The sequence below is a fragment of the Nipponia nippon genome, unplaced genomic scaffold, assembly GCF_047370975.1.
Source record: "Nipponia nippon isolate SJK-2023a ecotype South Korea unplaced genomic scaffold, ASM4737097v1 scaffold_6, whole genome shotgun sequence".
Taxonomy (NCBI): Eukaryota; Metazoa; Chordata; class Aves; order Pelecaniformes; family Threskiornithidae; genus Nipponia; species Nipponia nippon.
In genome coordinates, this window is record NW_028262380.1 from 52,629,758 (window position 1) to 52,650,605 (window position 20,848).

A 20,848-nucleotide genomic window follows, 5' to 3' on the forward strand; every position below is an offset into this window, starting at 1 on the left:
GTTCTGTCAACTGTAAACTCATTGCTGGCATCTGAGCTATTGTGTGGGCAGGTCAGGATGAATTAGAAACAAGTGTAATGGGAGTCTGTGACTTGCACTTCATTCATTATTGACAAAGGTGTGCAAAATGAATGTTACAGCCTTGGATAAATGGAAATGCCTGCACAGGTTGTAGCCAGACATGAACTAAGTTGCGTACACTTTAAGGCAAAGGCTGTAAGTGTTTCAGTCTGTAAGGATGTGAACTTCCAACTATCACCTGAAATTAGAGTTGCAATAAACGTATGAAATCCTTAGTTGGATGTGAAAAGTGCTCAGATGCATGTTACATTGGTTTGGGTGCTGTCTGTACTTGAAAGTCCTTCTGGATACTGTTTACATCTTTATTTACCATTGTATGTAAAGAACCTGGATGCCTGCTCCTTTACATGGACTTGTTCTGCCTGGCAGAGTCTTAGTTGTGCATTTTAAATGACTGTAACTGTATTCTTTGTTTTAACTGTTTTATATGAGAGATTTCCCTTCCTAGTTGGTGACCGCAAACTGCTGAGTGTTTTGGATTGCAGGAGATGTGCTGTCTGTATTTTCCACCCTGGCACCCTGCTTCCCCTAGCAGCTTGCTGCAGGGTGGGCAGCAGCAGAGGAGCTAGCTGTTAAGACTACGGGGACAATATGTGACAGCTTGTTAGGGTGTGTCATCTTCTCAGTTGTCTGCATGGTGATAGCAAGCAGGCAGTCTGAACTGAGTAGAAAATGCTGCTGCACTCGTCGTCTTCCTCCTCCCACAGCTCCTAATGTTTTCCATGGGTCCTAAACTGCCAAAGAAAGAGAAAATCTTCTTAGCTCAGATCTGTAATGTTTTCCTTTCCCAGGGGCTCAAAGTATCTTCTTGCAAGAATTAAAATGCATTCAGGAGCAGGGTCTCCAAAGACCTGACAAGCCAGTGACAAGGGGCAGTGTGGCCACATGTTAGAGGAATAAAGGCTCTTAAAAATGCATTGACTAGGGGATACAGGAACATTTATTTGTGCAGCATCCGCCATCTGGGCCATGTGGTCAGAAGGGACTGACGCACCTGCAGGAGATGTGATCAGGCTTAAAATGGTTGCTTTAGCTGGAAATACCATAGGGCAGAAATTTCTCTGTGGAGCTTTTCCAGAGTGCTTTGCTGGAAACCCTCCATGGTGCCAGTCTGTGCAGCAGCCTGAAGGAAATAGTTAGAGACACCCCGTGGTAGCCCTTATTGAACTCTCAGGGAAAGGGGATGCCAGGTATCACTGAAAGGTAGAAACCTTAAGGGGTTGGAACAAATCTCAGTCTGCTTCCTTCCACAGCCACATGAACCATTGTGCTTCAAGGGAAGATTCACTGCTAGAGAAGGTTGATGGTTTCTTGCAGGTTTTCCAGAGGAAGAAGTAGCTTTCGAGACCACCAAAATCTATATGAAAGCATACTGATGTGGAAGCACTGAGCTTTATGATCCGAACCTGTCCCTTCGTGCCCCAGCCCAAGCTTGTGAGGTGCAGTGCAGGTTGCCAGCAGTTAGCGCTTCTTGTCTCCTGCAGGGTGCCAAAATGAGGGGAAACATGCTAAACTGTTGTGCAATGTAATTTCGGGGCGGGGGGAGAAGGGCTGGGAAGCATTTCTTTTGGAGCTTCAGGATACTGTGTCTAGATTTGCAGTGCCAAACTGGCTCCATCCAAACCTGGGCAAGAGATGCTTATCAAAGAGAGAAGGATAAAATGGTACAAAAAAAAGATAGTTAATTTTTTTTTTCCATGAGTAGTGGGACATCCTGAATCCTACTACCACTATGAAAGTGGTCAGAGCTCTTGTACAATGAATATAAAAAACTGAAAGTCAGTTTCTTTAAAATAAGTTTCTAAAATGAAACTGTGTTGTTTCAAATGAATTTTTACTGGAGGTTTTTTCATTAACATTGTTAGTTTTGCAAAGAATTTTCTTGTGGTAAAAGTTCTTTTTCAGATGATAAATGGTTTTAGTGAGTAGTTTTCTGACTTTTGATGATTTTCCTATCCTTGCAGTTGGTATTCCTTAAGTATTTCTTTGAATAAGGAATGCTGCCCAAGAATTGCAGTTAGATTGACTTTGCTACTATTCTAAAGAATAGGGAGAAGCAGCCTTGAGTTAGTGTCGTGCTGGATCGATTTAATTTAAAGAGGGATGCTGCTTCTCTAAATTCACCTGCATTTATCTTCTTCATGATGCTTTAATACACAGAATTTTACTCTTTCACCCAAATTTAAGAGGATTGATCTGAGTACATTTCCTCATTTAAATGTTCTTTTATTGGGGATTAGCTGCCACAAAAATACAAATACATCAGAAGGGGGGAGTCACTTTAGTGACATTTTGTTTAAATTTGCCTCATTATTGAGACTGCAGCTTCGCTACCACAGATCTAAGTGCTTTCATATCATTTCTGTATATGACCTTCATTGGTGATACCCTTAAAATAGTCTCCATTACTATCTGCAGCACTTAGTTGTCATAAAATAAATGAGAAGCTGGCATAAGAAAAAAAAATTCCTTACCTTTCAAAGGTCTGCTTTGCTGAGATTTATTTTTTTCTGTTGTTTTTTCTCTCCTATTTCTCTTCCATCTGAAATTTACATTAGCTGTAACAAACCTGTGGTTCAGCTGCATGTCAGCAATCAGCATGATCTGCTGCCTTTTTAGTGCTTTGCTGTGATTACCTGGAGAAGCAGCTGGCTCCGTTCTCCCACCACCCTCAGAAATTGTACCTTTGATTGGCCTCTGCTCTGTTTTGCTCTGCTTATTATTTTCTTGTAACTTACAAGATACGTTTAATTACAATGGCAAAATGTGAATGCACTGAGCACTGGAAAAATTCTAACACAAAGGCGCCCTCTCATTACAGAGCTCTCATACCTGAGTAATTCTTCTAATTCCAGATGAATTATTCAAGGTCTGCCCAGTATAACAAGCAAACATGCAATCCTGAGGCTTTTCTCAAGAAGTTGGTGGCGGGTTGCATATGAGGAATTAATGCTTTTCCTGATGAAGTTTTATCTGGAGCAAATAGACAGGCCGTTGAAGCTGATATGACAATGTAATGAAAGATAAACTTCATACTGAAGAGGAGATAGGCTGGGATTTCTAACCTCTTCTTTCTTCCCCTAAGCTCCCTGGTATTTCATTTCCTGCTGCTGTTCGCTCCTGGGCGCTAGCTCAATAACGCTTTTAGAAATGTTTCCACACTTTTCTGTTTGAATAAGTACAAAGAATAAGTTTTAATGTTTGTCAAATAGTGCCCCTTGAATTTAAATAGCTTTCTATAGACCCTGCAAAATGACATTCTAAAGTGTTATTATTATTATTTAATTAGCTGCTTGCCTTGATGACTGAATAGTGGTTTATGTATATAGGAATTTTTATTCTGTGCTCTAATACCACCATGGGAATCCAGCTCCTATCATGCACCACAGAAAGCTGTTGGTCAGATTTGTATTCTGCCTCCTCGATTACATGACTGCATTTCACTCTTAAGTTATCCAGATCAGCCACACATGCTGGCCTGCAAGGGAGTCTGGGACAGGAAGCTCCAAAATTGTGCGTCAGAACTACAGAAAGTTTAGTTTTGAGAGAACTGTAAATTAGTGAGTTTTATTCAACCAAGCTGAAATGTGAGATTTTATTTCACTGGGATCCAAATAGAAGTTAGCCAAAATTGTGCCCTTTGTGAACAAAACCAGGACTTGAAACTTTTGTCCCTGGAGGAAAACAAACTAGAAAATGAGAATTTCTCTGAAGGCAGAAGATCTGACTTCTGCTTCAGTCCGATAAACAGCAACTTCATTGGCGTCTTGCAAGAGGATTATGGAGATCAATGTGTTTCCATTCCCTTCTGCTGAAAAAAACCTCTGTTGTGAATGCCATCAAGCTGTTTGGCAACATCTGACAACACGAAAATCTAGATTTAAGCTTCCACCACAAATTTTATCTTTGCCTTTTCCCATTTCGGAGTACAATATCCACATTATGTATATTAGCTCTGACTCGTATATTTGCAAATGTTCATTCAATTTCGTTCCCTCTTCTTCATTCCTCATGTAATAGCAGCTTTGGCGAGGCTGTTTTGTAGAATGGAGTACAGCCCTCTACAGGCTGCAGCTACTGCATGCTTGCTGAATATGCAAGGATATATGAAAAAATTTAATTTTATTTTATATATGCCAAAGTCTCAGGTCCACACAGATAGGCATAGGGCTAGCAGCAATGGATGGTGTTTTTCCCCTGTGTAGTCAGTGCAGTGGAATGGTCCCTATTGGAGAACACGACCTTCAAAGCGCTGTACGGAGCAGGTGATTAATCGGTGTCCTTGACTGGTTTTAGGTCAGAGCTGGAGTCGCTGCTGCTATGCTGTGGAAGAGTCTCTTTCTGTTCATGTGTTCTGGGCTAAAATACAGCTGACAACTTTGTAGGCAGGGAAAGGTGTACAGCAGTCAGAGGGGAAGGATAGCGCCTGACTCATAATGGAAATGAGTAGAAAAAGCATCACCACTGTGCCACCGGGCTGTAGGCACAGGGTATTCAGAAAATGTACTTCATCAGCATAATCTAATAATTTTCAAATTTTCTTCCAGGAAATTAATATCATTTTTATCAGTTGAAACTTAACTTAAGATTTCCCTGGCCTTAAAAGTTGCATTGTTTTTATAACATGTAACACATTTTTATATATGATGAAATATTTAAAAGAGGTCTGCAGGAAAAATAACTGCCAGTTCTGTTTAACCTGCAGCCTATTGTGTACATTTTTTCTTTCATGAGAATTCTTTGTATTTCTTTTAAAGAAGAATTTAAAGTACAGAAAAGATATTGTCCAAGAATTCAAGTATGAAAAATTGCAGTAGTTGGTTGTTGTTTACTTATAATTATTTATTTCTGAAATTTATAATTTTCTAGACCTAGAAATGTGTTTTTAGAATGCTGGAGTTGTACACAAATACATTATTCAGCCTACTCCGCATGAACGGGTTAGCTGTAAGAAGAAATACTATTCACATCCGTGTTGGCATAAAATACATGCATATGCAACAGTGTAATGGCTTTAAATGCTTTCCTCATATAACTCAACTGGGTTTTGGTGGAGTCATCGAAGATAAATTTTAACTAATACCTACAGGCAGGGCTTCAGCAAATAAAAATCTCATAAATGTGCAGTGATAGAAAATAGAAATATAACAGCCTTATAGAAATAGTTTTGCCATCTATGTGCTGATGGCCCCTATTCTGTGTAACAACTCTTTTTACAGTAACTCCTTTGGAATTGCTCACAAAACCGTGAAGTCAAGCACTTCTGTCTGGTACTGCACCTCCCAGTTCCATTTAATGACCAGTGTAGCGCATGAGTTCAAAATACCCTGATGAACAACTAACAGGTTCAATTTTGCCTGTAATTTTTTTTTTCCTATGGCAATAGTCATCAGATACTCCAAAAACCTTTTTAGCCTCTGCCATACTGATAGGCGAGATGCCACAGGGAAGGAGACTGAAGTGTCAGTTCGCCATGCCCTGGAGGACTGGAAAGCTGGGGTTGCTGCTGATAATACACTGCACTCCTGCAAATGCTTCCCTGGTGATCGTGGGCTGTGCGGTTGTGTGTGAACAGCATTCAGATTTGCCACCAGCCTGAAATGTTATTATCTCAACACAAAATGCCAATATGACGTGGAAATGTAGAATCAGGGATGCAGATCTTCTGTGAGTAGTGGGTTATATATATTACAAAGAACAGTTTCTTTTTCCAAGGAGATTTTGCTTTCGTGTAGCCCCCATAATTGACTGACTGTAAGCTCCTTATCTTTTTCTCCTAATGCAGAGCTGGAATTTTTGCTGTTCATTTTGAGGCCCAAAGTGGAAGTCTTCAGCATAGCTACTGGAAAGCTACAATATATGTGCTTCTCATAGTAAGAGGGAGAGAGAGAAGGATATAGGTTTTTAATTGACATTTTGTTCTGAAATTCCCTTCTCCTTGCACATCATCCCCCTTTTCATAGTATAGCTACGCCTTATTTGTAGGTGCAAATCTGCAAAATATCAGCAGTGTTCCAGATATGCTATACTCTAGCAAAATTTTATTCTTAAATCTTTAGGCTAAAACCAATCTTAAGCTGTGTGAAAGATCCACGGGCAGGTGGTTTAGACTGAATCTCAGAAGAAGGGTATGCTAAAAAGGGAATCATGTGTCTCCTGAGCTGCCAGATAACTGATTCTCTCTTAGCGAGACAGGTGTTTTTCTCATATATAAAAATTAAGAATTGGAGACAGTTCAAAAGTAGTGTAACTGCTAATGGGAGGACTGCACTGATAGATTTGCAAGGAATCTTAGAATAGAACAGAATCATAGCATCATTAAGGTTGGAAAAGACCCTTAAGATCATCGAGTCCAACCGTTAACCTAGTGCTGCCAAGTCCACCCTAAACCCTGTCCCTAAGTGCCATGTCTACGCATCTTTTAAATACCTCCAGGCATGGGGACTCAACCACTTCCCTGGGCAGCCTGGTCCAGTGCCCAACAACCCTTTCAGTAAACAAACTTTTCCTAATATCCAATCTAAACCTGCCTGGGAGCAACCTAAGGCCATTTCCTCTCATCCTATTGCTTGTTACTAGGGAGAAGAGACCGACCCCCACCTCGCTACAACCTCCTTTCAGGTAGTTGTAGAGAGCAATAAGGTCTCCCCTCAGCCTCCTCTTCTCCAAACTAAACAACCCCAGCTCCCTCAGCCGCTCCTCATAAGACTTGTGCTCTTACGGAAAGATTAAAGCAAGCTATATCCAGCTCAGCTAAGTAACAGAAAGTTTCATCAATAATTGAAAGGTGTCAGCCCCAAAGTGAGAGTATTTAGAGCTGCAAAAGGAAAAATAACTAAGAATGACATAAGAAAGTTTTTTTTTTAAAAAAAGTAGTAAAAATAAATACGTTGAATAGCAATGAAAGCTGTTAGACTGAGGAGTAGTTACATAAAGAGAGTGATTGCAAGCATGACAATTGCAACCTAGGTTTGCTCCATGGATTTGAATTCCCTCGATTTGTAAATGGATAGGGCAAAACTGCTAAAGAGGATGTATTTTATTGCATGGAGCAATCATGTGTTGAAGGTAGATGGCTGGGATGATCCCTGCTGGCTCTTCAATCTCTTTCCTGCCCCGTGTGCTTTAACTGAGGCTCACTGTGATCTTATCTATGAAAAGTAATATCTTTGTGGGAACCTGAACTGCGATATTATCAGGTCTGCTCTAAGGATCTTATATATACCACTTCATCACAGATATTATTGACAGTAAGTGCTTTTACCACTTTTATACATTCTCATTGTGAGTTGTTTTACAGCAAGGCAGCCAAATCAAGATAATTTTTCCTGACCAGCTGAGCAGCTGATAAGTCTCTTTACAAGCACTTAGGTGAATGCAATGCACTAGGACTTTAAAAGGGTGGGTTAGGACTAAAGCGGGTGTCAAAACATAACCCTCTGCTCTTGCCATCGCCTCAAAGGTTATCTCCCCACATGTAAAATTACTCGTCTTTTGAACCCCACTTTTCCTTAATTCCTTTGTTTGCAAAGTCCATCTGATCCTTTTCAGGATTCATTTCCCCCCTTCTGATCTTCTGCTTTTGTCTCCTATTTCCCTCCCTTGCTGTCTGCACATCATGATTCTTTTTCAGGCTGAGTCATTATCCTTTTGAATGCTCCTAGGAAGGGCTTTTTTCTCAGTCATGCTATCTGTTTCTTAGCCAAGTGGTGCCTGTAGGAAGATCACAATAACCCAAGCTAGAAAGAGCTCTGTGAGTTGCAGTGCCTATAAGACAAGCATACAAGTTGTATTGTTTGTTAATAGCGAGTTCACTTCTATTCCTTATTCCATCCTTGTATCCCTTATATCCCATTTAAATAGACCTAAACTTCCACTGGGAGGCAAAAAAAACTCATTCTTGACAATTTTCAGAGCCTGAAAATTAAAACTGACCCAGTCCTGCATTTGCGTGTGTGTGTGTATTTTGAAAAAGAATTTTCTTTATCCTGCCCATCATGTGGAGGCCACAGATAATATGGCTTCTTTTTGGCTCCAAAATCTGCACAAATCCTCCCCGTACCATGCCTACGAATGGAAATAGGAAGTATTCCCTTTCCAGGCCTGTAGTGTCTAATTCAGATTGATTATGCATGAAAAGGAATGTGTCCCAAATGCAATCATTCCTTGTGCACTACATCTTGTGAGCAAGCAGCCGGTGTGGCTTGCTTCAGTAACTTTTATATGTAAACAGTCTTTAAAAACATAATCTACATTGTCAAAGCCTAATCTAAATGATGTACTGACATTGCTTATTTTGATATGCTGACTTGGTTTTGTATTCTCTCTGGATTGCCTGGCCCCAGATGGCTTTTTTGTGTTTTGTTTACTTTTCACTTAGCTGTGACATATTTATTCCCATTAGATGTACAAAGTCAATGGGTTCAGCCTAGTTTTACAGCTTAGTTGGCTAGTATGGCATAGGGAAAGCGCTGAGTGAAGCCAAGCAGAGGGTCAGGAAAAAAGCAATGTGATTCTTGAGGTCTGGCATAGAGACCAACAAAACAGAAAACTGGTAAAAGATCAGGTAGAGCAGCTAGAGATTATTATTTTTTTCAGAAAAACATGATTTGACTGGAAAATAGAAATTCACTGAAATAGGAAAGGATTTGTTTAGACTGAATTTCTGTTTTTAAAAGCTTGCTTCTGAATAAGTGCTGAAATTTTGTATACACCCCATATATTTAAATGAAACATCTGGATTTGTTTCAAATGTGAACGGATAGTAAAATGTTACTTTAAAAGCTTTTCAATATAATGAGTTGTTTTGGATTTATCTTAGTCAAACAGTTAAAATGGTTTACATGATCTTACTGTACAGAAGTCTTTGAAGATATGTGAAAACCCTTCATGCTGAGAAAAATAATCCCAAAAAATCTAGTTGGCATGATCTTGCCCACAATCATGCACAGAGCCCAAAAGACAAATAGGTGCTCATGACGTCTGTGGCAACTTGAAGCATGACTGAAATGTGGACCATCTTGAATGGAGACCACCGTCTTCCATCTAGACAGCCAGGCCTACCCTCCCAGCTTCTCCCAATGTGAATACATACCTTCCCTCTAAACTGTTGTTTTTACGTCTCAAAGAAAAACCTTAACGGGGGATTTGGGGTGGGCACCCGAACTTCACTTTCTTTAAAGAACAGACTGTACTGAAACTGCCACATTTTTAGGTGCACTGACCTCCTTTTGGACTTGACAGTCCATAGTCTGAGCTCTTCCTCTGTTTACCGCAGGTGAAATACGGGAACTATGCCTTTGTATGGGACGCAGCAGTACTGGAGTACGTGGCCATCAACGATGCAGAGTGCTCTTTTTACACGGTTGGGAACACTGTTGCGGACAGAGGATATGGGATTGCACTGCAGCATGGCAGCCCCTACCGAGACGTTTTCTCACAAAGGTAAGGCTTTGGAGAAGGAGGAGCAGGTCCTAAGGGAAGGTCTCTCTCAGCTCTGGACCGTTCTTTTAATTTAATTTTCTGTGAAGGGAAAACATCTTGTGCCTGCAGTCCACTTCATTTCTTACATAGGTATTCATTTCCTCGGAGACATAGGACTATTCACTTTTCTAGAAACTACATTAAGAATGCTTCGTGTTGCTCTTATTTGGATTGTTCTTGTTTCTTTTGGAAAACATTAGTGAGATAGGCTGAACTTCATTAGCAGGAAAATGAGGAAAGTGTTGATACATTTGTTTTAGAGGGACAGCATAACTCAACCGTTCCTGTTACAGAAGCCTTTTCTTAAAGAGAAAAAAGTAAACTCGGACATTGATGGGAAAACTGAAGGGGATGATGATGGTTCAGGGAAAAGACCCCTGTTAGTACCCAAAAGCTTAGATGCTTATCCCAATACTAATCAATCTCTCGGGCTACAAAAGTGAGATCTCTAGAGATGCTTCTGGTACTGTGTTTCTACTAGGATTGGAAATACTAAATTAATGTATGTATTGTGCCTTTGCAGTATTTGTGCTTCACTCTAGTATTGATTCCTAAATCAGGCTGTGCATGAAATGTGAAAAACAACCAAACATTTAAGAAGTGTAATTTCTGTGGTCTGGCTTTTGGGAGAAGATGTAGGCTAATCTCGTCATCCTTTTTCATTCTGACTCTCTTCTCTCAACTCAGATTCTAATGGTTTGTGTTAGATGCGCGTAACAAAATTTTACAGTAGCTGTGATGGAATTTCTTTTGTGTGGTTGCCATAATGAATGCGAACCATTGTGTCATACGAATACGCTTCATTCAGGCTATTGGCTTTGCCTTCGGTCCATAGAATGAGGTAGGGGGAAAAAGTAGTCAATAAGTAACAATATGCAGATTCAGAGGAATCACTGTCTGCTCACGCATACTGCATGAACAGAGAATGCTTGAATTCTTTGAATCTCTTCCATGTTGGCAGTGATTTGGCTGAATTTTGTGCTGACAAAGCAGTAACATAATACAAAAGTTCACAGGATCAACAAAAATTTAATTTCAATGAAACATATATATGCTTTATATATTACAGTTAGCATTATAGGCAATTATTTACTGAATACTTTAATATGTTAATATTCCAGCCTTGACCAGGCTGGCTCTGCTAAATCTCTGGCTCTGTAATGTTCAGGGTCTCTTCCTGTAATCTTTTAAAGAAATGCTTCCAGCTGTTAGAGATCTCGGATGCTAGTCAAGGTGTTAAGTCATCCTTTTCAGAGCATTACCCATGTAAGATTAAGTACAAAAATTTGAAGACATGGAGGAGTTTCATAGGCTGTGTCTATCTTATAAAATACAGTTAACCTGCCAAGTGGCATGGCATGGCCCATGCCCACACAGGTGAGCATTCTTCATCCCTGCTGCCACCGCTCTCCAAGTCAAGGTGGATGTATCCAAACTGCCCCTTAGGGACTGCTTCTGACATCATTTATATACTTGTTATAGTTCTCGGTACAGGGGGGAAATGGTCACGGCTGGTTCTGGTAAGCGATTATCTTTGTCACAGTATTCAGTACTTGGAGAGGCTAGGTTACATCTTCTTCTGACACACTGCCTTTAGTGACTTCTGGATCATTGGTCTGTGCAGGCGTGACATTTTCAAGTACAATTTTATTTCGTAACAAAATTTCAGCATTTCAGTGTATTATTATATCTTGAAGCTGTAGGAAAGCAAAAGGGAGCATAAAAATTTGCACATATATAGATCTTTTTATCTGAGGATCTTCGAAGCAATATTTAAATATTAGCATCTCAGTGGAAAGTAAATGCCATTTCCATTTAATGCTTAGGGAACCCATAGCGTAAGGAGACTTAAATGAATTCCCAAGGTCAGATGTTTTTCCCTGGTGAAATCAGGGATCATAGGCACTCAGATTTCCTCATTTTCCATTTCCTGCTATAGTTATCAGAGTTCAGGTGGATGAAGAAAGGGATTATTTGTGAGATACTGGGCCATAGGAGTGTCTGGATGGATACACAAAACTTAGCACTGATGAGAAAGTAACTCGTTACATTATCAAGAGTAATGGTTGAACAGAGAAACTGGAATTTGCTTGGAGTGGTGCTATCTACTGGAGAATTTAGAGAGCCTGAGATATATATTCTGAAAATGTGTGGGCTGCCCTTTAAATTTTTATTTCTATATTATGAAAGCATATTATATTGCACTTCTAATTATGTCCATAAATATAAATTTACAGTTTGAAGCTGTGAAACACCATATAAGAAACAAACACATGAAAGAGAAAGCATGCTTACAAGGTAGCTTACAAGGTTTTGTTCTAAAAACCCTTCAGTACTGTTCCTTATAATTGCTTCCATGTGGTTTTCACAAATCATCCTTACTTTTCTTCCTAATGAAAAGGCTGAACAACCTTCAGCTGCTGCAGCCTGCATGCTAAATAGAGGGGGAAATAGATTTCACTATATAGGATTAGCAAATGTTCACATGAATATTTCACATTCTTTAATGCAGTAGGGAACTGGTTTGAAATATATTGACATTTCTTCATCTTTCCCAAAATAAATATATTTATGTGAAAATACAGGGCTTCTCTTTTATGAAATTTCATATAAACCCATAAGCTGCACAGTGTTAAATCCCTAGGGTGCAGCTGTAAAAGGTCTGGCAAGCTTACAGGAGATTTTGGTCTCAGTGCAGGAAGCACAGGCACGAGTTTAAGGCTTTTCACTACCTTTTCTGAACATTCAGGCAATTCCCAGAAAAACAGGAAAAGAGACAGAGAGGTGTAAACACCCACCCCTTCTCTCCAGTGCTGTGGGGCATGAGTTGCAGTCAAGATAACACTGTGGTAAAGTTTAAGCATTTGGGATTTCCAAAAACACTCTGTGATGTTTGGAATGTTTGCTATGTTGTTCTCCAGGGGATTAACACATGCAAAATACTGGGGCTTCTGGGGACTGCAACAATATTCACCTGCTCTGTGAAGTGTTCCGGACTCTACAGTAGTTTACCCATCAGTTAGGCTACTTAAGAAAGGCATTAAACCTGCAATCAGTTTGAAATGCTGAGGTGCCATCAAAACACATCCAGGGCCTTGCAAAAATTAAATGCCCTTATGTCATTTCCTCCCGTAACTGATTGTGACGGCGTGCCCCTTTATACCACAGGCAGTTTGTGAGGTGCTAAAAAGAAGCCTGAAACAACTGAGAACATAGCGAGAACCAAAGCCGTGGTGATGGTACTAGCGGCCATGTACCTGCATTTGGGATGTGGGACCGCAGTTGATGACCAACTGGTTACCTGGTACCCACCACACTGAAGAAGCACACAAGCTGCAGTGCCCTGAGCACAGCGCGGAGCCGGTACTGACCGCTGCCCTGCTCCCAGCCTCAAAATGCTGCTACCAGCTTGTCCCCATGCATTTGCATGGGATGCGATCCTACCAGTATGCAATGTGCCTCCAGTTACCAAGGAACCAGAAAGTGAAAATGCTTATATTAGGCTACAGCTAAATTAACACAAAAGGTTCAATATATACTTGATTTTAAATTGATGCAATTAAGCAAGTATCATATGGGAATGTGCTGCCATTGATGTACACTTGCTTGCATTGCTTCATCTTGTGTTTATAATTTTACAGATATAAGGTGATGCCTATACCCTTTAGAGAGAAGAGTGAATGATCCTACATATTGGAACTGATGCAATTTAAAATCAGAATTATTCTTACAAATGCAAGTTTGGGTATAGTGCAATATTAGTGGCGAGTGTGGCAAAACACACATCACTTAGAAACTCCATGCACATTTGCTGGGCTCTTAAAAAATTAATTCCAGCCACACCACAGAAGATGAAACCCTGTTCAGGATTACTTTCCAGACTCAAGGAAATCTACCATTTTGGGGATGAAAAAAATGTTTTTGATGAGAAAAGTTATACCGTTAAAAGTGCAATATCAATATGCCTTCAAAAAAGCATTTTGTGTAGGTATGGTTTAGTGAAGGAGAAGGGTAACCAACTGAAAGCACTGTAAAGAAATTGGTCTTTGAGACCTTTATTTTTCACATGTGGAAAATCTCTTCTAGGCCAAAACAAAAACATGAGCAGCGGTGAGTGGTTTGACTGCAGAATGAGATTGGCTTTTTGCTGTATTGGGATGACAAAGTGGCCAGCTGGGGTCCCACGTAGTGCCTGTGACCACTCTATGCCTAATGCTCTCTCTGAAAACAGGTGCTTCAAGTCCATCCTGCAAATAGGTGTGTGGCTGTAGCACAAATAATATAGAAAATAATCTGGGTAATGTTTGGATGATGGACCTGTTGTAGCATCCTGATGACTTCATTCACATGTTGCAGATCTTAACAAACATGTCTGGCCATGCCATTAGGCATCCCGTTGGTGTGCTCACGTAGATTGCTCTCCCCTTTTCTTTGCCACTAAGGCTTAACCTTCTGAGCACCAGCAGCCTCCAGGCAGCGTGTCAGTTTTCTCTCTCTGTATATATTTTTCTTTCAAGGTAATGACAGGGGCTTTAATAATAGGAACTGCCAAATTTCCTAGGAGAGTTTGAAGAGGTGTGTCATTTGGTTCATGAGGAACTGTGTGCTGACACTAAATTGAACACCTGTTAAGAAGTCTTTTCAGTCCTAAACTTTAAAACTTCCATTGCACCCCTGGGAGGTATAAATATAATTGCAAACTCTTTTCAGATTATTTCATAGGATGTCTGTGCTTCCTACAGTGTAGCAGCAATGGCTCAGGCGCTGCGCTGGCGGCTGGCTTTTGGTGGGAGTCAAGGAAGGGGCTGGCAGCGAAGCACTCGGATCCCGCTCATGTCCCCGCTTCCTCTGCTGGCTGACTCTCTTCTTCTGCACTGTAGTCCTGGCCACGCAGCGTGTTAGAGGCAGAGGAGGAGGAAACACCGATTTCATACTCATCAGAGGCCAGCGGCTGGCTTTTCACTTAAGTTACTAGAAGCTGTCAACACGCAGTACCGCTGAAAAATCAAGCCATAGTTGGTTTGCATTCCTCATATCCCAAGAGCATCCATGTGCATTCTGCCCCAAAGACTTCACTTTTAAATAAAAGAAAACAGGGACGATAGAAAAAAAAAAAAGGCAAGATTGCCCTCAGAGCCCACAGTGTGGGACTCTTGCTTGTTGTTCATCAACTGTGTTTCCCCAAATGGCACTCACCCTGGCCAAGCACAAGCTTAGGGACACTTAAAGTTGTCTGTGTACCAAAAGAACAAGCAGCAGTTGCATACCTCCTGGTGGTCGTCTGTGAGAGGTGGGGTATGCAGTGGCATAATGTCTGGAAGGTACAACTACCATATAGCTTCTGCAGAAACCTCAGATTGAATTTGTCATAAATCACAAAAGGTCACAAAGAATTTGTGTTGCAGCTAGAGAAGCCAGTCACTTCTCTCTGTCCTGGGGGAAAAAAGAAATGGAGACTTATAACGATCTCCCCATGGCAAGCTTAAAGACACCTCACTAGCAGCAAGCGTTGCACTTTCAGATGTCCAAAACTTTGGAGACAAAGAGACGAGCCATCATGTAGCATTTCAGACTCCCCCCTTAGCAAATCATTAGGGATATACTTTAAATAAATGGTATGGATTTTCTCTTGTCCTTTTTTATCTCATCAGCAAAACCTTGAGTTTTAGAAAGTTCCTGCCCTGAGTCATAAATATGTGTTCTTCCTGTCTCCTTGCTATTAATTCTCTCTTCTTAGATTTTCATTCTGTATCTTGGAGGTCACTGATGTCCAAAGACTCCAGCACAAGGAAAATTACTTCCTTCCTAACTACCTTGATTTCTTTTTCTGAGTCCTTGGGAATATGTACCCCTTTCTTTGAGGAGATCCTCCCCTGCTTTTTTTTTTTTTCTTTTTTGTGAAAACCCAAAAGAGTGTCCCTTACTCTCTGATTTATCTTTTACCAGCTATGGGGAAAATAAGAGTTTTGGATTACATCCTAGCCCTGCAGAGGACTGACCATAATGATCTAATTGGATTTTTAATTATTAAATGCAGTGATCATCTGCAGAACAGTGGATGTCTTAGTAAGAGCTCATCTTTGCTTTGCCTTGGTTATTTGCTTAGAATTGAAATACTATTCTGAGCTGTATATATAAAATTCTGAAAAATACAGCAGAGAAACTAGTAAAATACCCCCGCCCAAGAACTTTTTCCTTATTATTCCAGAAAATTAGAAAACTCCCTAGATTGGGACAATTATTGGACTTGAAGCAAACTCTTGAATTTAAATAGAAAACTTTAATTCTTATAGCCTCCTCTTAGATCATGTCACAAGTTCATATAACTGAAATTACATTAGAGAGAGGGAAAAAAATCAAAATTAATTCCAGATTTCTGAGCAATCTGACATGAGAATCCGGTCTTAATTGATTCAGATATAGTCACTGTTAATAAAAGCCTTAGCTTCAGAGTAGCACATAATAACAAGATAGTTTCTCAGATAACCAAGATACTAAATAAAAAAACCCTGTAGTAACACACCAATGTAATATTTCTCAACCACGCAAAATAACACAGTCTATCCTTACTTTTTGCTGTCTACATTAGACTCATAGGAGTGAAACTGGGACTTTCATCAGGCCCTAGGTCTCAAAACACATCCACCTTCTTTTTTCCTTACCCAAGTCCTCCAAGATAAACTGCAATTGGCCTCCATACCGGGAAACTCACCTTGTGGAAGTGCTGCTGAGGGAGCCAGCTGCTTGCCCCGGCAGAGCTGCAGGGTGGTTGCATTCTGCACAGCTCACTCCCAGGCCACCAAAACCAGGCTGAAGACCTGTAACCTCAAATAGATTATGAAGAATGTAGCTTCATTCTGATTTAAAAATATGGCATCCATTACTTCATATAAAGCCCTAGCAGAAAGCTTTTGTCCCACCACTGGTCTCTCTTCTTTTTTCTACCAAGCCCACGACCATCTGATCAAGTTTACAATTTTCTGTAATCCTGTATGAGCACATTGCTAATAGCTTTCCCCAAGGACCAGATGATCTGACGTTGTCCCTTTTGCATTCTACTCCACTAACTGCCTAATGCAGAGCTGCAACTTTTGAAGATTCCTGCACTGTCATCAGAAGCGTTTCCTGGCTTTATTTATCCATTCGTATATACCTTGCTAGCGGGGGCTGCTGGCTGTAGGACTGCAGAGAAGCTGTGGCTCCCACACATCACATTGTGAGAGCAGGAAAAATGTTTTATTGATTCCTGATGGTGTGCATCTGGTGCTTGCAGGTCTCACAGTAGAGTCATGATTAGAAGTTGAAAGAGGTGGAGAGGCCTACAGAAACACAGACTTTATCAACTTTTTAATATGCTATAGTATTAACTGATGAGGTGGGTTAAAAGATTCTGCAGCAACACTGGAGTTTATAACAAGCACATAATGGAAAATGAATTAATGAAAATATATACAGGCAGTGAGCAGATTAGTGGGCTTTTTAAATGTACCATAATATTAATTGATGGAGTAAGTTAAAGGATCCTGAAGTAGCAGCACTGAGATGAAGCATGAGAAAGAAAATCATAAGGGAAAGGCATTAGATCTTCTTGCCTTCATACAGCATGGAGCTATGAGAATCAGAAAGCTGCCTGCCAGCTTCATCATGGGAAGGCACCTCTGCATCCAAATGATGCTGTGGTGAAGGAGTTGTTGTGCATTGGAAAAGAGGTGCCATGAAAAAGTCAGCTTCATGCCTTCTCTTTTTCCTAATCAGTGCTCAATTTCAGAAAGGGCACTGCATTTAAAGTTTCAGAAAGGAAAGCCAGGTAAGCTGTTTATGTGTATTAATTCCACATCATTACCCGTGAACCACCCCAAAGAAAACAGTCTAATTGTAATGTGTTAAATTGCCAGTAGATATCACTTTGCAAGCTATTTCTTACTACTTTCTATCCACTTCTCTAGCGTTAGGCACCTCAGGCTTGGCGTGTAAAATGACCAGATATTACCCAGTGACGTGTGTGCAGTACAGTCAGTGGAAGCAGTGTTGCTCATCCAACTATACGGAGGCAACATTTCTTGTAAGCTGAGTTGTTTGTGTGTTTTAAAGTTTTACAGAGTGAGTAAGTGCATGACTGCAGAATTTGAAACTGCTTGGTTATAAATTTGATGATGGTAAAGCTAAAAGAAGTCTCAGCAAGTGGCTTTCCTCCAGAACTTGCCTTTTTATGGATTCCTAAAGAAGAGATTAGGTTTACGGTTAACGCACGCTTTCCTGTAGTACATTTTTTGATTTCTGGCTACCCTCTCTTATGTTTGTGTGCGTCAGTCTCGAGATGAACAGGTTTAACTACTCCCTCCAACTCAACTGGGCAGCAGCATTGTCTTTAAAATGGTGTGGAAAGTGAGTGCAAAGTTTTCCCTGCAAACAGGAAGGATCCAGTCACACAGCTGTCTTGACGACAGAACTGTAATAACCACAAATAAGGGTTTGGCTCGCCTACCCCATACCAGCACTAGCTGCCAAAGGTTCCTGCCTCTTGACCTAAGCTGCTCAAAATGCTGGTCAACCTATTTCAGTTAAAATGAGCAAGAGTAGCAAAACAGGAGAGAATAATAGATCTTTCCTAACCCGTTTTGTTGGCTTAAAAGGTAATTAACCTTTAGCTGGACCATAAAGCTAGTCTTCAGCTGGTCCTGTTTTCCAGATAAAAATGAAAGACTTTTACCTGAAAATAAAGCTTGTTCTCAAAGCTGAAATATGCTCTGGTAAATAGTGAACTTGATGATATGACAACTGGGGGGTTTTATCTATACCTGAGCTAAGAATTTTGCTTCCATCCATGCAACTGCTGCATCAGGGGCTGCCTCAGCCTGCAGAGATTTCCCCTGCCATAAACCACCTATCTACTATTTGTCACCCATCCTTGAATTGTCGGTATGCAAAGGAAGGTGCTAGCCTTGATGATGACTTCAGTCAAATTCGGAGGTAGGGAAAGGAAAAAAGAGTGCATGGAAAGTCTCTAGAACATAGAGCCAAGGAAGAGTGGTAGCAGGGTTTGTAGCAGAGGTGTCTTCCCTTGCTGAAACAGGATGTGAGGAAGAAGAAAGCTGGTTGCAGGGACAGAGGGAGTGAGAGGAGAGGCACCGAGGAGAGGGAGGCGCTGGGTGCTTGCAAAAGATTATGGGGGGTGAATAAATGGAGCCTTCCTTATTGCTCAGCTCCATGCAGGGAGGAGATTAGCAAAGTGAGAAATCTAAGGAAACTACCCAGAGAAGCTTTCTGCTATGGCTCAGAGCAAGCCCATGGGGTAGGTTGTTCCCTGGAGCAATCAGGTGGAAACTGGGAGGAGGAGTCAGACAGTATCCCCAGCAGGGTCCCCAGTATGTCTGAGCGTGGTGGTTAGAGAGGATTGGGTTAGTTGAAAGGTGAAGATGGGGTGGGGAAGCCTTTACTCTCTGAATGTATGGGAGCTCAGTAGCCTTGAGGAAAAAATGCTTTGGGGATGAGGTATCACAAGATCTTAAGGACTTCTGTCCAAATCCCAGAGAAGACTTGGTGGTGGCAAGGAAACCAAGGCAGTAAGCTGCAGAGAGGCTTGTGTCAGGATTTTTGTCTGGCACGGTGTAAACAGTAAGTGGCTTTGGAAAACTTCTGTGCTGTGTGCTTCAGTTACCATGTAGCCTGGCTGGGCTGCACCGCATACCAGAGCCCCTGAAGGTCTGAGTTGTGGGAAGCAGGCACGTAGGCACTCGGAGTGTGCATCCAGCTGTCCTGCTGCTGCAGGCGTTACAGAGCCTCTGCCCAAGCCAGGCAGAGAAGTCGTGCTGTTGCAGCTTGTCCTGGCACGAGCACCATAAGGAGCACGAGGTTGCAGCAAGTCAAAACCCAGGCACAGGCAGCAGGTGTGCTTAACTGGGCTTTGCCAGTCAGATCCAAATTTCCCTTGAAATGTTTCACAGACCTAGTCCCTAGCATCGGCCTGGTTCAGGACAGGCTCCCTAAAAAGCTCACCTTGGTTCTGTAGTTTTTTGAGGTGTCAAAACAGATAGAAGCATTTGCTAACATGAATCAGTTGGATATGTTTGGGACTCTTGTTTGCACAATGTGTTTTATTTGCTGCTTTAGTGCCAATCGGGTTAGGGTAGCCCAAAATAAAGCAGGGCCCTGATCCCAGCTGTCATCTCTCTAATAACTTTTATTTTAAAAAGTGGCTTTCCAAACCCAGGTTTTGTACTTAAACATGGCTTCATTCTGCTTTATGACTAAGTGCAAGCAGAAAAAAAGGATGATATGGCTGAGGAAAAACTGTGCTTGCCACTTTATTCATAAAACACTTTTGCAAAGTGCATTTAGTAATTTGCCATTGTAACCACCTGCACGCAGAGCTTTCAGTGCAGAGCTCTGACACTGTATTTAGTTCATACTTTGACTGCTCAGCTAAAACTTCCATTTGTATGCATTTATTCTGCTTCACACATTATGTTATCAGTCACTTTCAATATTTCAAAGTCACAGCAGTCTTTTTCTGACATACATTTGTCAGAATGAACTGCCTTGATTGCTGTTATTACAGACCGCAGTTCCTGACTAAGGGAAAAGTCTTATATAGAACCAGAATATTGAAATTGCTCAATAAAACAATAGATAAAACAGAATAAAATTAGACTAAATGAACAGAAATAGATGCTTTAAGTGGCCAGCCAAAAAAATTTAAAAAAAAGGAGGAGAGAAGGGCAAGGCAGGATTTGTAATCCCACACAACAAAATTAACCAGGAAAAATCTAATTTTTTTAACTTCATATGCAAGGTATTGAAAATTTCTTTTTTCTGCTGCCTGGTAGTGAGTCAGTAGAGTATGTCTTACTTGGACTTTCTCTTAATCAAATACTTTATCATATTCCACTAATGATCACTCTCAATAGAAGGATTTTAATAATCAGTCCATTATAGTCACAGCACAGTATAACGAGGGGCTTTGGCCTAGCTCGAGAGGGTGCTTACACTCCTGATTAAGTCCTAGTGGTAATAATTTATCATGGCACATGAGCACATCTCTCTCTTGCATGTGCTCAACAGCATGCAGGAGCTTTGCTAGTTCACTCTAAAACCTCCTACAGTTTAGGACTGAACCCGGGGGGAAGCACACTTGTTTGCAAAGGTAATGATCATTTTATGCTTATTGTAATTAAAAAAAAATTTTCCCTATATTTGCTACTGTTGTCTTCAGCTGAAAGAATAATATAACAACAGGCGAATTTCCAAAGCAGTAAAGAAAAGCTGCCACTTAATTACCAGGCTT

The 20,848-nt window shown here is 40.8% G+C and overlaps 1 protein-coding gene across 1 annotated transcript in view; it reads left to right on the forward strand.

Annotated features, from left to right (window-relative positions):
• Window positions 1–20,848, forward strand: part of GRID2 (glutamate ionotropic receptor delta type subunit 2) — a 350,310-nt gene that overhangs the window by 271,092 nt on the left and 58,370 nt on the right. The window contains exon 13 of the mRNA XM_087736257.1: window positions 9,359–9,525. Coding sequence (XP_087592383.1) covers window positions 9,359–9,525 — 167 coding nt within the window. The remainder of the gene's footprint in view (window positions 1–9,358; window positions 9,526–20,848) is intronic.